At 37.2% G+C, this 15,057-nt stretch overlaps 1 protein-coding gene across 1 annotated transcript in view; it reads left to right on the top strand.

The window, feature by feature from the left end:
• Window positions 1–15,057, top strand: part of CHR24 (chromatin remodeling 24) — a 227,993-nt gene that overhangs the window by 174,730 nt on the left and 38,206 nt on the right. Inside the window, exons 15-17 of the mRNA XM_089436427.1 lie at window positions 1,099–1,210; window positions 1,401–1,469; window positions 1,600–1,694. Of these exons, the coding sequence (XP_089292553.1) occupies window positions 1,099–1,210; window positions 1,401–1,469; window positions 1,600–1,694 (276 nt within the window). The remainder of the gene's footprint in view (window positions 1–1,098; window positions 1,211–1,400; window positions 1,470–1,599; window positions 1,695–15,057) is intronic.

Here is a 15,057-nt window from a genome sequence, read left to right as displayed (position 1 = left end):
CCTGTTGGTGTTTTTCCCTGGGCTTGCCCCAAAATTTGTTGTGGCATTTAATGTTGTCTACTGCTGTTATTTCTGCTGCAATGTTACTTAGTACAATATTTCTACTTATAAAATCAAAGTCAAATGTGAAGTTGCTTTGGAATTTTATTGAAGTTAGAGATCAACGATTGCTAAGTGCTTGACAAAATCATTGAATGAGAAGTTTGTGATTTTGTAAGATTTTTCTACAGTTGGCACTTATTACCAAGATTCTAGACATATTCAAGAAATCACATGCTCACAAATTGAATTGGTTTGAGTAATCCAGAATATGCAAGCTATTTTGTTTGTCATATCCCAAGCCATGTTAATTTCTATTGATCGATAACTCTTCCTAAGTTTTGACAAGCATCTTGGAAAGACCATTTGGTTGTTCTTTTGCTTCTTCACATTTTCTTTTTCTACTACTGTTGTCATTCTATGATTCTTCTTGTGACACATCTTCATTCATTGTTTCCTTGATAAATTCATGGCATAATTCCGTATCCATCAGGTCTTCTATATCACAATGAGCATCAACTACTTGTATTATGTCTTGTGTGTCACGTGCATAACCTTTGTACCACTTGTTGCACAATCTTCTCTAGTAGCTTGTCTTGTCACAAGTTACATCAACATTCTAGATTAGTTCATCGGTATCATGAAATGTATTGCATAACTCTCATAGGAACATATTTCACCAAGTTTTGCTAATTGCGAGTGGAGAAAAACATAGGCAATAACAAAAAGAGAAAAACACCAATGTTAAAATACATAAAAATCCACTAAGCTGTCTGAAGAAGAAAAGGATTTTGAACCTTAAATATGGAGGAAAATCTTCTACAATGTTGAATTTATTTTAATAATTGCCTAGCAAAAATTTGCATTGTACAGTGTTGAATTTGTTTTAATAGTAATATAATTGCCCATTTTTTATGAAAATAATTTTAATGGACATAGAGAGTCCAGGAACCTTGTATAATGCATTTTTTTGCTAGTGAGGGTTTAGCATCAGATTCTTTAGAATTTATGAACTGATTTAAATATTTAGTGAAAGAAAAAGCTTTGATGTCCTTACAGCACCGACAATCAAAGTGTTGATCGTGCATATCGCATTGGGCAGTTAAGAAATGTGCTGGTCTATCGTTTAATTACCTGTGGCACCATTGAAGAGAAGATTTATCGAAAACAGGTTCTAGAATTTTTTGATTTTATTTTTTATAAATTAAAATCGAACTTTGGGTATTTTTATTTTATTTCACAGATTTGTGATTATCATTTAAGAAAAATGGGGTGTTTATTTTTTGATCTTTGATTTTTGCCATTTTCAATTGTGGTGCTATTTTCAGAGGGGCTAGTTGTTAATTAATAATCTATATCAGGTATTCAAGGGAGGCCTATTCAAAACTGCAACAGAACACAAACAACAAACTCGGTATTTTAGTCACCAGGTGATTCCTGAAATGGGTGCCTGTTTCCTTTTTAGCTGACACATTTTCGTGCTATGATTTGTCATGGTGTGTCAGCAACTACATATCTGTGGGAGTGTAACTTATGAATGTAATATATCTGTAAATGCAGGAGCTTCATGAACTTTTTAGCATACCAGAAAGTGGTTTTGATGTTTCTCTGACTCAGCAACAACTTCATGAGGAGCATGACAGTCAACATGAAATGTATGTGTTTATTGGTGCTTTTTTAAAATTTCTGACACTTTCTTCTGTCTAGTGCTTTATGAAAAGTATGTAGTCAGTATGAATTGAATGATGTTTTTTAGTAGGTACAAAGGAGACGCTATATTTTTTAAAAGAAAACATGCCATGCTTTCTTGTTTTTTCAAGAATATTGGTACAAGAGTTAGTGCAGAGGTCAACAACTTGTTTCTGTGGTTTAAAAACTGAGACTACAATTGCCTCATTTTTCCCAGATCTTTTATGCAACAGACATAACAATTCTTGATTGCTTGCTAGGTGGAGTTGTTTTCAGGAGTCTTTTGGGATATTAATGTCCAGAAATCTTGATTCTTTGTGTCCCTTTTGGAAGGAGATCAAGAACCTGGACCTCTATTGGTGCCTCTTTTTGTTATATTTTTTATAACAGATCTGATTTAATTTAGTTCAACCTTTTATTAAAATCCAGAAAATATTTATTTCAAATATTTCTGAAATTGCTGATAAAATAAACACACACGGTATATTAACTTAAAAATAAGATGCATTGGAAATAAAATGGAGAGATCAATCACACTACAACTGCAAATTTGTACCCAATACAATCTTCTTTCATATTAAATATCAAAGGAAAATCTGGGCCTAGACCCATATAGAATACATAGAAAAATTGGCATCAAGGAAATTGGCCTTCAGAAATTGACACTCTTGAAAAAAATTGGACCTGGACAACAAATAGACCTCTCTCCTTACTTGCCTCGTACGGCCCTTATGTACTTGAAAAATATTTCTCCTTGGATATTTAAGGCTCGTCCACAATTTGACCCTTCTCTTCAGCAACTCGGGCTTCCTCTTTCTTGAACTCGCCCTCCTTGAATAGCTCCCAAAATTCCCTGCTGCACTTCCCCTCAGGCCTCATTACTATCTCCCACACATCGTTTCTCATGATGGAACTATACCCTTCCACCATGGCATCCCTCCAAACCTGCTAGTCTGCTGCCTCCTCAAAGGCAGAAAGCTCAGACTCCTTGATGCTGCTCATCAAGGCCATATAACTAGAAAATCTGACTGGTGGTCTACTCTCCCTAAAAGTGCTGTTAGGAACCTCCACATGCTCCTCAACATCTCTCAATGTCTGCTAATCCCATCTTGGTCTCCTCCGGACAGAGCATGAAGGAACATGTCACTCGTCCTCTTGATCTGAAGGTTGTGTCCTTGCTACTGTTGTTGCTTGCCTTTTGCTCCCGATCCTCTACCATTGTTGGATCTGTCCGATGTGACCTCCTAAATGCCCCACCCTCCTAAAATTTGACGTCCTTGTTAACTACCATCTTTCTCTACCCCATGATGTAGGCCTTTGAAGTCTTACTGTATCCAGGAAGAAAGGCCCCTCTCTAATGAGGGCTCTTGTTTATTACTCCTATGAAGGAATGTGGACATACACTAGACAATCAATTATATGAAGGTGGCTCACCTCCAGTTTCACTCTTGTAAGGGCCTCCTCAAGAGTCATGCCCTTCACTACCTTGTGAGGACTTTTGTTTTGCAAGTATAGAATTGTATTACATGCCTCCACCCACAAGAACATAGGAAAATTTTAATCATGGATTATGGCCTTGGTTGCTTTGACTAGTGTTGATAATATGGGTATTGACGAGGGTCCAGAAAACATCTTATCGACAATATCGGAAAAATATCGGCAAATATTGACAAACATCGACAAACATAAAAAATGCATAATATATTCATTTTTTTTCTTTAGATTTTTAAACATATAAAGTTATAACAATATGAACTAAACACATTGGCACCTATGAAACCGGATTCATCCTATAGGGCCCATGAATCCCGAATCCATCGTGTCCGACACGATTCTCTCGAGATTCGTGTCCAAAAACCATGACATGTCGTGTCCTATTTTGACACGTCGAATTCGACTGCGTGTCACGATTTTGGCAGCGTGTCCTGTTTTCCAGGACTCGTTAGGCGGCAAAAGTGACCTGTGCGGGTATGAAAAGGCCGCATTTGGTCATTACAGCCACATATTTTCATTTGGAAAGCATTTTGGCAGCGTAATGATCAAGTCTAGGCCCTAGTATTGATATGCTATTCATGGTAATGTTAAATTCTTAAAGTAAAAGTGACATTCTCCTTAATCTTTGTCACTTTTACATAAATTTTTAACATTACCATGAAATGACTCAGGATGTTTGAGAGTGGTTCCAGCCTCATTGGATTTCATATGGAAAAAGTAGAATTTTAGATTTCATTCAAAATCCAGCAGAATTATCAGTTTTTCAGGATTTTAGGATTGGGGGATTGCAATGTTTCCATTGAATTTTGTCATGTATTAGGGTATGGAACTCGTATTTAATCAAGAGCACCAATCCCTCTATGTACTTTGATGTTAGTGACATTGGTTGTCAAACTCCTATATCATGACCCTCCTAAAAATGCATGCATCACTCAAACAAAATCTTGACTTGACATGTTATGCTTGTTCTATCTTATTTTAATGCTTAAAGGGTGATATTAATTACAAAGATCCCTATATAGATACAGAGGTAATGACAAAGATACCTCTAGATATTAATGCTTAGAGGGTGATATTAATGACAAAGATCCTGATTTTCCAACAAGACTAAAAAATTAGACATTTCTCGTGGTGGCAAGAGGGCCAAGCATAAGAAATAGATAAAATACTATATAACGAATTCTACGTGTTCTGTTTTGGGGGTCAACGTGTCCAAATCCGACACCACGAATCCCGAATCCTATGAATCCCGAATCCCCGTGTCAAGTGACTTAGATTGGCACATAAATATGAAGAAAGCACTGATATATATATGATGTCAAACAAAAATGATACATCAAAGGCGATACCAAATCTTGTTGATCCCTGATAATTGTCCAATCAAGGACTCAAATGTGGAGAACCAATACAAAATAACATCACATATATAAAAGTATCTCATCATCATGAGTTATAAACTTATATGTAGCAAAACAAATAAAACTAGTAGCTATCTTTTTGTCTTGTTCAACAATTGATTCAAGAGCTTTTTGTATAACATCCGCACTAGAAACCATACAAGGCATTACATCTGCATCATGTGCATGGAGTCTAGCCAGATGGTATTCAAATCGCGTAACCCCTCCTGACATCTTGGTCCCACACAATGTACATGATAGATATGTCCGATTTGCCCCACCAACAGTTTCCCCATACTCCCAAAATGGGTCCAAGGATTTTGGCGTATTTGACATTTGTAGATTCAAACCTAGGGCACAAAAAAAAACAAAAAATTGGTATTAAACCCCCCAACACAAAAAATAATAAGTAATAACCACCTCATTTAAAAAAAAATACTACATTATTTGCAATGTGAATGAAAAATGGCAATAAGATGGTGTAGAAGAAAGTTGAAAAAAAAATGAAGCTTGCTGTCCAAATATGGAGAAAACCCTTGCATTGGCTCATGGGCATGAAAATCATAGCAAATGAAAAAAAAACAAAGAAACAAAATGTTGGTAGGCAAAGAGGCAAGCAAGCATAGCCCTAAATCTATGAAAAAATCATTAACATCGGGGTTTTTAAGAACATACCTGTTAATGGAAGAAATGAAGTTTGTCTCATTGTTCTTCAATCTTTGATCCACAAAAAAATCTTAGTTGGTGGTGATAATTGCTATTTGATCCTCAATCCCTCCTTGACAACCACCACAAAACTCTTCCCCTTCTTTCTCCAACACTCAAAAAAGGAAATGAGGAAAAAATATGCAAATTTCCCTTTTTGTAGCCGTGGCCTAGCTTGCCCGACAATATTTTATATCATCGCGTGATATTTGGCTGAGATCGGAAATATCGCGATATTTTTGGGCTCCAAAATATCACGATATTTTCTCGGCGATATTTCGGCTCGCCGAAAATATCACGATATGTCCGATATTCGGCGATATCTCGTTGACATTATCATCACTGGGCCTTTGACTATAGTCTTTTTCTTCCTCTCTGCTACTCCATTTTGCTGCGAATTATCAGGTAGTGCCAACTCTTTCTTGATTCTTACTTCCCTGCAAAATCCTTAAACTTGTGGGAGGTATTATCACCCCCATTGTTGATCTCAGGACCTTGAACCTTTTTCCATTTTGGTTCTCCACAAGAGCTTTGAACTCTTGAAACTGACTTAAGACCTCACACTTGGCCTTCATGAAGTAAATCTATGTCCTCTTGGAATACTCATCTATGAATGTCACAAAATAATGCTAAAGATGGCAACTAGGGGATCAATTCCCTCATTTGGAAGGCTCCTCTTGATGACACACTTCACCCTTGAAGAGCTCTTGATGGCATCATTCATCATTAGAAATTCTAGAATGTTTGTCTTCCTCCAAATGCTTCATTTTCAGGTTGGCTCATGTCAACTCCTTTTCATGCCAACTCATGGATGAAAAGACATGTTTCTTCACCCCACTCCAACCACTATAAATAGGGCTATATGTTCACACCATTTGACACATTCACAACAACTCGACATCTCTCCTAAAGCAACTTGGACTTGAGGCAGAAGAAGGCAATTTTTCTGATGCGCATGTGAAGGGTTTCTCTCTTTGTTTATCAACATTCTCTCTCTCCATTGACTTTGATTGACCGAGCACTCTCTCTCACTGTTTGACTGAGTTGAGGAAGCCTGTTTTGGGAGACTTTTTTGACCGAGGTCCTGGGGACAAACACTGAGATTCTGAGCATCTTTCCACAAGTTCATACCTCTCTATTGACCTGGGTTGACCGTATGTCAACTTTGCAATAGTTGACCGAATTTTAGGGACCCACAACAGTCTGAAATTCAGACCTCCTTAGGCATTTCAGAGGTGACACTTAGCAGCATTTGATTGGATTTTTTCTCGTCTTTTGGACAACTCTTGGTTGGGTTTTTGTGGACAGTTTAACACTGAAAAGCTTGACTTTGACTTCATCATCATTGTACATTATTAGACTCTCTGTCTGAACATTTGATATTTATCAACAAGAAAAAGAACAGTTTGGTTTTCACCTTGTGAATTTTACCTTGGCATTAGACTAAATCTTTGTGTTCTGTTGTCTTGGCTTGTCTTATGCATTTTATTGTTTATGTTCTATCTACAGTTATTGTCAATGTTGATCTAATGGTTAGTGTGATTGCTATTGAAATCAAAGTGGAAATTGTCATTGGGCTCATAAAATTACATTGAAGTATTTGTTGTAAGCATAGAACATACCATTGTTAAAACTTAACATGGAATCAACGCCAAGATGAAGACACACCCAAGGAAAAAGTAAGAAATCACTTTTGGAATTCTTGCTATTGATGGACAAGGTCTACTGGGGACAAGTCTCCATGGCTTCTCTTTTACTTCAAGACAACGTATAAGCTCAATGACAAATTAGACTATCATGCTTGGAAGATGACACTTGATATGACCTTGGAGGAACATGAAGTATTGGATTGTGCAAGGGAAAGTGGCGGAACCTCCTTCAAATGCACCTGCTATTGTTAAAATGAAGTATAGAAAAGGTGAGGTCAAAGCTAAGAAAACCTTAATTGACTCCATTCAAAAGATTTTAGTTGCCTATATTTCTGATTTGGGAACATCTAAGGAAATGTATGATAAGTTGATTGGGATGTTCAAAGTCAACAATGCAAATCAAATCCTTTTTCTCAAGAACGAGTTAAAAGATATCAAAATGGATAAAGGGGAGCCTGTCCAATCCTATTTCATGAGAGTAACTCAAGTCAAGAATGATTTGTTATCTATTGTAGAAGTTATTGTTGTCAGGGAATTCACTCTTATTGTACTTGGAGGTGTTACAAGATGATGGGAAACATCTGTCACCACCATTCTCAATAATGTTAGGATACCTAGTTTTGATGAGCTATTGGCTAGATGCACTCAAGAGGAAGACAACTATTCCATATACTCCAGAACAAAATGGAGTTGTTGAAAGAAAGAATCAAACTATTATGGAAGCCACCCGTGCCATGATCTATGATCAAGGTCTACCAAAATTCTTGTGGGGAGAAGCTGCTAACACTGTTGTATATGTTCAAAATAGGAGCTGTCATCAAGCCTTGGATTTCAAGACACTCGAAGAAGTCTTCACTGGTAAGAAACTTGATGTTTCTCATTTTAGAATCTTTGGCTGTCCTGTGTATTTTCATGTGCCTAAAGAGAAAAGGAACAAGTTGGAAACTTCCGGGAAGAAAGGTGTATTTGTTGGATACAATGAAAATTTAAAGGCATATAGAATTTATGTATTTGTTCAAAGAGAGGTAGAAGTAAGTAGAGATATTACTTCTGATGAAGACACTGCCCTCGGGAATGTCAAAGATCTCCCCATCTCAAGGAAGGATGATGATGCTACTGAAAAACAAGAAGAAACTTTGATGGAAGAGCCTATGCTCGATGTTGATGGCACGATGGATCCTCTTGATCCACCTCCTTGTGATCCCTTTACCTCATATAAAAAACAACTATGATTTAGGGATACTCTTCCAGATGCAGAAAAACATTCTGCGCTTAGAGGAACATTTTGAGAAAGTTGGAAGCTTAACAAATATCAAGGATACTTCGCTGCCATGAGTACTATTATTCAAACTAAACCTTGCACTTTCGAAGAAGCTGTAAAGCACCGGGTATGGAAAGATGCAATGGCTAAGGAGTATGATTCAATCCTGAAGAATGGTGTTTGGGAAGTGGTGCCTAGACCCAAGGACAAGTCCGTGGTCACTTCAAAATGGATCTACAAGATTAAACATGGAGCTAATGTAAGTGTTGAAAAATACAAGGCAAGGTTCATGGCTCGTTGTTTCTCTCAAAAGGAAAAGTTGACTATGATGAAATATTTGCACCAGTTGCTCGATACACCAATATTTGATCCATAATTGCTCTTGCTGCCAATCAAGAATGGAGCCTTATTAAAATTGGAAACTAGGGCCAAATTCCACTTTGGACAACTCCTTTGAGGAAGATAATTGCAACATTAAATTCCTCTTTTCGAGAGGACCAAAATCGATCTAAAGATCGTCAAATTTGGATAAGTAAAAGTGGGTTTTTGAATTTATTCTCTCACACAAATATTATCAAGGTCGGCCTTATCTCTATGTCGGCTCAACAGATCCAATAGACGCGTCCCTTGATCCTCTACCGAATTGTATAAATAGGGGTGCTTCCACCCTCATATAGTCATGATCCTAAGAGCAACTCACATCTTTGTTTGGTCGTAGATTGGGAGCATCCTAGACAAAGAGGAGAGGACGAGTTCTATAGCGTTTTTGAATACCGAATTAACCTCACAGCTGGGCCGAGTAGTAGAGGATGATTTGCGGACTGTATGGGCATGTTTTGGGTCTAGTTTTTGAAGTATTTTTTTGTGAGATAAGGCCATTGTCCTGTACTGAAGGTCGAACCCTTCACCACTGTTTGGAGGAGGGCCGTGAGTCTGCACAGGGGTTGGGAGTAGCCCTTCTTGCCAGCGAAATAAAGAGGAGCATCACTAAAGGTAGCCGCAGATGCTAGAAGTATTCTTGAGCCGTAGATCAAGGCTGATGATGTCTGGTGATTAGCCCTAACTAAGCCGAGACCATAAGCTGACTTGGACAGTGAAGCATGTAGGTATGTTTTGGATTAGTTTGGACAGTGTTTTTTGCCATCCTCTTCTTCATTTAAGAGATCGAAGTCTAGTAAGAAGGTTGGATAGATATTCAGGATTGAAGTCTGGTAAGTGGCTTCATCATTCAGGAAAGTAGACTTGATTGGGTTATCTCCTTGTCATCTGGATAATGGTTTTACTCAACATATTCACAAGTCAATTTGACTTTATGTGTACTCTCTCTCATTCCCTACTGAACATTTGATCATAATAATAAGAAGAATTGATCAAGGGTTTTCCCCTTCTTGGGGGTTTTCCTTGGCTTGTGCCATATTCATGTGTTCTCTTGACTTGGTTTGTCCTCAGTATCATTTATTTATGTTCTTGCCTCAGTTAATATCAATGTGATAATAATCGATGTGCTTCTATTGGAAATGGGTTGATGTCTATGAAATATTGAAGTAGCTGTCCTTAGCAAGAACATGTTAATCAAAATTTAACATGGTACCAGAGCTAGGTGAGGTCAAGCCCAAACAAGAGTAAGATCGATCACTAATTTTGTGTGGGATCCTTTCTCGTCAAAATCAGTCATATAATTTTGATCAACTCGTATGGTACAGTTTGAGGTCAAATTTCACTTATGATCTATGGCATCTTCACTTGGTTAGCTCAGAGACTAAATTTGCATGACTTGGCATTAGGGCCTATCCTTACATAGAAGTATTCATTAATTTTCGCATGGCATTTTATGAACTACGAATGGCACAGGATCTTACCATGATATCCCTGTTATGGCTTAATGGTTATGTTTATTTCTTGCAAGGGTTTCATTGAAGATTTCGGTTGCTATTTAACCTTACAATAAATTTGAGGTTGTAAATAATGGACAAATTTGAAGCAGGCCTGAAGTGTGTCCAGGAAATTTGCATGACAATCAAGGGATAAATTTTCGCTCCTTCGAAACTGATTTCAAGATGGTCTGTTGAAGGACTTATTCGGCCTAGACTTTCTCTCACAGAATCTTAAAAAATATGCTTATCCAAAGGTGTGTTATGTGCGTAAGGGTTTAACACTTTCTATGATTTTCAACCCTCTGTTAGGGCTTGCTCCAAAACAGTTTTGGATCCACTATTTATACAAACCTTAGACACAAAAAGTGGCCTAGTAACATATGCCAACAACCAAGTATAACCCTACGAGTTTTTGCCAAAGGAGTTCTGTGCTCGATAATACCCGTTCAATCCTAAGAACCCTCTTAGCTTGGAGATATTAACTGGTTTGGGCCATTGCCTTATAGCCTTGATCTTATTAGGATCTACTTTTACTCCTTCCTTGGATATTATATGTCCGAGATACTCTACTTCCTTCCCAAAAGTGCATTTGGACTTCTTGGCGTAGAACTGATGCTCTTTTAATACAGTAAGAACTTGCTCCAAATGTTGTGGGTGCTCCTTCCATGTTTTAGTATAAATTAGAATGTCATCAAAGAACACTAATACAAACTTCCTTAGATATGGACGAAATAGCTCGTTCATAGTAGCTTGGAATGTTGTTGGTGCATTTGTTAAACCGAAAGGAATTACTTTAAACTTGTAATGACCTTCATGTGTTCGAAACACGGTTTTTTCTACGTCTTCGAATCTTATTTTGATTTGGGAATACCATGACCTTAAGTCCAATTTTGAGAAGTATTTAGCTCCATGTAATTCATCCAACATTTCATCGATAGAGATTGGAAATTTGTTTTTAATTGTTACTTTGTTTAGTCCTCGATAATCGACGCATAACCTGAATGATCCATCTTTCTTTCGAACCAATACAACTGGAGCAACATACAAACTTTTACTTTTTGTGATAGTGTCACATTTTAAAAGATCCTGGACTAATCTTTCAATTTTGGTTTTTTGATGATGTGGATATCGATATGGCTTGATGTTGATGGAATTTGATCTTGATTTGACTTCGATTGTATGATCGATTTCTCTTTTAGGCGACAACTTCATTGGAATATCTTGGAATACCTTTTCGTGCTTCTTAATTAGCTCTTGAACTTGTGGTGCTTCTTCATTGACCAGGTTTGAAGTTAACATTTCTAATTGATGAAACTGTACTAAATAAGCTGGTGCTCCCTTTTGAATCATTTTCATCATCTCGAATGATGATACAATTTGATTCTCAGGGGGCTGGAACCCATATAACTTGTATTTTTTCCCTTCCATTTAAATTTTATAAATTGCTTTTGATGGATGCAGAGTAAGTACTTAGGGTTTGAAGCCATTGGATACCTAGGACCACATCCACTCCTCTTGATGGTATGGTGTAGAACGAAGATTATAGATTATAGTCTTGAATATGTAATTTGACTTTATGGCATTTCCCTACTTTTTCAATTTTCTTACCATCAACTACCATAACCTTCATGTTGGGCATGGGGAATGTGAAAATGTTGAGTCTTTTTGCCATAGTTGAGGCCAAAAAGTTGTGGGTGCTACCGATATCGATCAGAACCATTACGTTGCTCTTCTTGATATGTCCTTTTAACTTTAATGTCTGGGGTTGTGATATACCTGTCATGGCCAGTAATGACACTTGCAGAATATTCTCGTTATCTAGTTATGGAGAGAATTCTGGGGAATCTTCGATCTTTTCTACATTCGATTCATCACTGTTTGAGTCATTAGTTGCTTGACATTTATATAGGTTCTTGGTCTCTTTTCGTTCAACACACCTATGTTTAGGGTCCCATTTTTTTCCACAATGTTTGCACTTGCCCTCTTTCATTCTTTGCATTTCCAAGTTAGTTTTTTTTTCCTTCACGAAGATGTGGTGGAACATATCTTGTGTTATCTGTGTTCGTAGTTTAGGAATATCTTTGTCTTGAATATACTCTTTCGAATTTTGGCCACTGCATCTTTTGATGCTTCTTTTCAGCAAATTTTGCCTTCTGTCTTGGTACTTCTATATAAGTGATGTCATGAAGCTCAAGTTCAGGTTGGAGATGGGGGTTAAGTCCCGTGGTGTATGATTGAATGAGACGAGTTTCTGATAATCTAGGTACTCGTGTAGCCAAGGGTTCCCATTCTCGAGTGTATTCGTCCACATCTCCTTTTTGTTGTAGTCTGGTGAGTGCTGAGAATAACTCTTTTCCCTTGACGCCTTGAAACCTTTTAAATAATGCATTTTTGAATATCTTGCAACTAATAGCAAGTGTCGCCTTTTCCTACCACATATACCAATTATATGCTTTTCCTTCCATTTACATAGATGCATGTCTGATCTTTTCATCATCATTGTCAATACCGTAAATCTCGAAATATTTTGCTGCTTTATTAAACCATGCAAACTGCAGTTCTCGTTACTGTCAAATTTGGAGGGTTCAGGTTTTGCTCTTCGTTGATATGTCACAACTTTTGGAGTAAAGAGAGGGTATTGATTGCAAGCTGCATACTTGAGAATTGATTCAAGAGCTGCATATTTGAGAATTCGTGTTACTATTTTGTTGATGGGGTATGGACGATGCTTTTGGAGACTCGGTTTTCTCAAGTGCGTCTGACGAATCTGGGGAATTGAGATGCTGAGTACCTTCATTATTTTGGGGTATTTGATCGAGTGTAATCTTCAACTTGTCACAAATACAGGTCAACATCACCATTGCTTGATTATGATTTAGATTCACCGTATTTGAAAGGATTGCATGATCATTTTTAAATTCTTTATGGTTTTGTTCGAGCTGACTTTCTGTTCTCTTTGTTGTACTGGTGACCTTATTCTCAAGATCAATCAATTTTTTTACGAAAATCAACGATTGTCATATATGACGACATTGAACAGGTTTGTGGTGGTGTATATTTATCTAGTTTAACCTTTTCCTTAACTCACCCTATTTTTTATATAAATATTATGTAATTTTATTATTATTCTTTTTTCTATTTTTTATTTTTATTTTTATATATATATATATATTACTTAAAATATATAAATCTATATATATATATTATATTTAACTATATAACAACTATATAATTATTATAAGTATATTATTGTTATATTATATAACACTGAAATTATATGGGTTTATATAACACTAGGTTTATATAATGTACTTGCAATTATACGAGTTATTTGAGATAGGAAAGTGTGAGGTTAGTAGAAGGGCAGAGCAGACAAGGAAAACATGAATAGCGGACAAGCGATGTGTACAGAGAGGACACGGTGAGAGGGGATTGGGCGCTGGACAACCGTGGTGGAGTATGGTGAGGAGCGACAACGGAATGAATGGACGACGAGAATGAATGAATGGATCACAGGAGCATCAGGTTGGAATCAGAACACTTGACAGTGGAAGGGAAACATGGGACAAAGACGGAAGGGTCGGTGGACAAGACAGACAGGGGAGCGAATAGATAACAGAGTGGAAACGGTTGGGCAGGGAATTAATAGTAGAGTGGACGTTTCTGTGCAGTGCTTTGTCGGAGAACCAAACCGGCGCTGATACCACCTGGAGGGGATCTGCCCAACAATTGATAGAGAAATATATATCTATATATATATATATATATATCTATATATATATTTATTTATTTATATATACATATTTGTTAATACTTGAATGAATAATGAATGATTGTTTTTACAAGTAGGGCCTTGGCTTAAATAAGCCTCTTGGGCACCTTTTCGAGAAGGGGCATGATCTTTGATCGTGTCCGAATTAATTAATTACATGACATTTTGCCCTAGCAGACCAGACCAGACTGAACTTCTTGGACAGACTAATGACTTGACTAGGACGCTGATGGACCAGGTTTGACCATGTCTAATTTGTTGGTCAGTTTGACCTTATACATGACTAGGATGTCTAGGCGTCTCTCTTGTTGAAGTGAAGAATATCTGTAGGGAAAAGATTGCTAGGTTTTTCCCACATGTGGGTTTTCCCAGGGTAATGTTGAAGAATGTAACTAGTGTCGGTTTTCATAATTGTACTTGTGTCATGTTGTAATTTATTTATCAAAAGAAAGAAAAAGAAATTTTATATTTAATAAAATTGACTTATTAAAGCAAGGGTTTCATGCTTGGGTCAGTTATTTTTTAGGTCAAAGCCTCCATTGTAGGTTTCTAGGGTTTATGTCAAGTGTCCTTGTCCATGTCATAATGTAAAGAGCCCTTCTTGGGATTTATTTGTCAAAGAAGAAATTTATTTTATTGTATTTTAGGTCTTTTAGGCCTCCCCCACCAAGTCAACCTAAACTGAGGGGTAACATCACTATATAATGGCAACAACTTGACTTCATTTGGACAATGTTCGATCTGTAGTTGCAAGAAGCCAAAAAAATGCGAATTTCTATGAAAGAAGAGGAAACAAATACCAAAGGAGAAGGAGGTCTCTCACAAGCATCAGAAGTCAAAATTTCTCTCTCTCAGCTCACATGTGCGAAGATCTGGAAGTGTTTCAGGGGGTCAAAAATCTGCAGTAGCTGTGAGGCCGAAATTTTGCAGCAGTTGTAGATGCTGGGGTCGAAAATTCTATGTTGTTGCTGAGCTGAAGCTGCTGAACAAGAGGAGACTATTGAAGGTTGCTGTATCTTATTGAAACACTAACTTGGTGGACGAGGAAGGTCTGTTGGTCTAGGGTCTTAGTCCACCTCTTTTTTGAATTACTGAAGGAAGAGTTCTTGATTGGGTTTTCCCCTATATAGAGGTTTTAGCTCTGGCTGTCCGACTACATCTCGTGTCCATGATCTTC

Source organism: Pinus tabuliformis, chromosome 5_2 (assembly GCF_031772625.1).
Source record: "Pinus tabuliformis cultivar Carrire ecotype Pingquan chromosome 5_2, CPIR1, whole genome shotgun sequence".
NCBI lineage: Eukaryota > Viridiplantae > Streptophyta > Pinopsida > Pinales > Pinaceae > Pinus > Pinus tabuliformis.
The sequence above is the reverse complement of the archived record's forward strand: the minus strand, read 5'-3'. Positions and strand labels throughout refer to the sequence as shown.